This window comes from Trichechus manatus, unplaced genomic scaffold, assembly GCF_000243295.1.
Source record: "Trichechus manatus latirostris isolate Lorelei unplaced genomic scaffold, TriManLat1.0 scaffold00060, whole genome shotgun sequence".
Classification (NCBI taxonomy): Eukaryota; Metazoa; Chordata; class Mammalia; order Sirenia; family Trichechidae; genus Trichechus; species Trichechus manatus.
The window spans coordinates 11772521-11775183 of record NW_004443996.1 but is presented as its reverse complement, the minus strand read 5'-3'; the positions used below and the strand labels follow the sequence as shown (position 1 = coordinate 11775183).

The window sequence follows — 2663 nt, the reverse complement described above, 5'->3', positions numbered from 1 at the left end:
CCAAGGAGCGGATGGTGGATTCCAACTGCCGACCTTTTGGTCAGCAGCCAAGCTGTTAACCACTGCACTACCAGGGCTCCAATATATATATATTATTCTAATATACATATTCGAGTAAATGTATGAGTAAATATCTTGAGTACCCTACACACTTTGATGTTGAAGTCACATTGTCAATCTCTGACTTCTTATTCCTATGGATACTCTTAATCTATGGCCTCTTACTCTTGACAGATCTTGGTCTCAACAACAAATTCATTGGGGAAGTGTCTAATCTTCCAACACTTATCAACGGCGCGTTTATTGAAACCTGTAAGGAAATGCACAAGAAAGTTACTTTTGGGTTCTTTGTGTAAATTGAAACATATAAAGATTTACTTCCCACTTTCTCCCACACTCTATCCCCCTCTCTTACTCAGTCCCAATAACATGGGGTAAACTAAGAAATAAATTGCCTACCTAGCAAGAGGTCTCTGCGACGAAGGCGGAAGGCTTTGCGGTTGTTGCAAAGTTGGTAAATAAAGATGCCAAGATTACTAACATCACGAATCTCCTCCAGAGCAACCAGGTCTTCACGAATCACATAAGTGTGAGGCAAATATTTGCCACTCTAAAATTAAAAAAAAAAAAAGATTGAAATGAGAAATTCTTAAAGACACTTCATTTTTATTGTTGTAGTTTAGATGAAGTTTACATTTCAAGTTAGTCTCCCATACAAAAATTTATACATACATTGTTATGTGACCGTAATTGCTCTCCCCATACTGTGACAGCACACAGCCTCCTTTTCACCCCTGATTCCCCATGTCCATTCAATCAGCTCCAAACCCTCTCTGCCTTCCCATCTTACCTCCGGACAGAAGCTGCCCATTTAGTCTCTAGTATCTACTTGAGCTAAGAGGCACACTCCTCACAAGTATCCCTTTATGTCCACAGTCCAGTCCAATCCCTGTCTGAAGAGTTGCTCTAGGAAATTGTTTTAGTTCTGGGCTGATAGAGAATCCAGAGGCCATACTTTCTGGGGTTCCTCTAGTCTCAGTCAGACCATTAAATCTGGTCATCTTACTAGAATTTGAGTTCTGCACCCCACCTTTCTCCTGCTCCATCCGGGACTCTCTGTTGCGATCCCTGTCAGGGCAGTCATTGGTGGTAGCCAGGCACCGTCTAGTTCTTCTGGTCTCAGGCTGATGAAGTCTCTGGTTCCTGTGGCCCTTTCTGTTTCATGGGCTAATACTTTCCTTGTGTCTTTGGTGTTCTTCATTCTCCTTTACTCCAGGTGTTTGGGACCAACTGATGCATCTTAGATGGCCAATTGCAAGCTTTTAAGACCCCAGACACCACTTACTGAAGTAGGATGCAGAATATTTTCTTAATAAGCTTTGTTATGCCAATTGACCTAGATGTCCCCTGAAAGCATGGTCCCCAGATCCCTACCCCTGCTACTCTGTTCCTCAAACTATTTGATTGTATTCAGGAAACTCCTTAGCTTCGGTTTAGTCCAGTTGTGCTGACTTCCCCTGTAGTGTGTGCTGTACTTCCCTTCACCTAAGGTAAAACTTGTCTACTGCCTAGTGAATAACACTCATCCTCCCTCCCCACCCTCGTAACCATCAAAGAACGTTGTCTTCTGTGTTTAAACCTTTTCTTGAGTTCTTATAATAGTGGTCTGTGACTGACTAAATTCACTCAGCATAATGCCCTCCAGATTCCTCCATGTTATGTTTCAGGGCTTCATCATTGTTCTTTACCGTTGCATAGCAGTCCATTGTGTGGATATACCATTATTTGTTTATCCATTCATCCGCTGATGGGCACCTAGGTTTTTTCCCTCTTTTTGTTATTGTGAACAGTGTTGCAATGAACATGGGTGTGCATATATCAATTCGTGTGCCAGCTCTTATTTCTCTAGGATATATTCCAAGGAGCGCGATTTCTGGGTAGTATGGTACTTCTATTTCTAGCTTTTTAAGGCAGCGACAAATCAATTTCCAAAGTGACTGTACCATTGTACATTCCCACCAACAGTTTATAAGTATTCCAGTCTCTCCACAACCTCTCCAGCATTTATTAGTGTTTTTTGGATTAATGCTAACCTTGTTAGGGTAAGATGATATCTCTTTGTAGTTTTGATCTGCATTTCTCTAATGGCTAATGATCGTGAGCATTTCTTCATATTAATATCTTCTTTGGCAAAGTGCCTGTTCATATCACTTGCACACTTTCTAATTGGGTTATTCGTCTTTTTGTTGTTGAGGTTTTGCAGTATCTTGTAGATTTTGGAGATTAGACACTGATCATACTTGTCCTAGCCAAAAATTTTTTGCCAGTCTGTAGGTTGTCTTTTTACTCTTTTGGTGAAGTCTTTTGATGAGCATAAGAGTTTGATTTTTAGAATCTCCCAGTTATCTAGTCTCTCTTCTAGTGGTTGTGCATTGTTACTTATGGTTCGTATGTGTTTATGCCATTATTATGGCTCCTAGCATTGTCCCTAGTTTTTCTTCCATGATCTTTATCGTTTTCTATTTTATATTTAAGTCTTTGATCCATTTTGAGTTAGTTTTTGTGCATGGTGTGATGTATGGGTCTTCTTTCATTTTTTTGCAGATGGATATCCAGTTATGCCAGAACCATTTGTTAAAGAGACTGTCCTTTCCCCAATTAAC

At 40.3% G+C, this 2663-nt stretch overlaps 1 protein-coding gene across 4 annotated transcripts in view; it reads right to left on the bottom strand.

The window, feature by feature from the left end:
• Nucleotides 1-2663, bottom strand: part of ITM2A (integral membrane protein 2A) — a 110083-nt gene that overhangs the window by 99322 nt on the left and 8098 nt on the right. For 3 of the 4 annotated variants that reach the window (XM_023733604.1, XM_023733605.1, XM_023733603.1), the window contains 2 exons: nt 460-610; nt 226-310 (listed from right to left, as the gene is read on the bottom strand). In XM_023733604.1, coding sequence (XP_023589372.1) covers nt 226-310; nt 460-610 — 236 coding nt within the window. Of the gene's footprint in view, nt 1-6; nt 311-459; nt 611-2663 lie in introns of those variants that run through there. The other variant, XM_023733606.1, reaches the window with a different exon arrangement.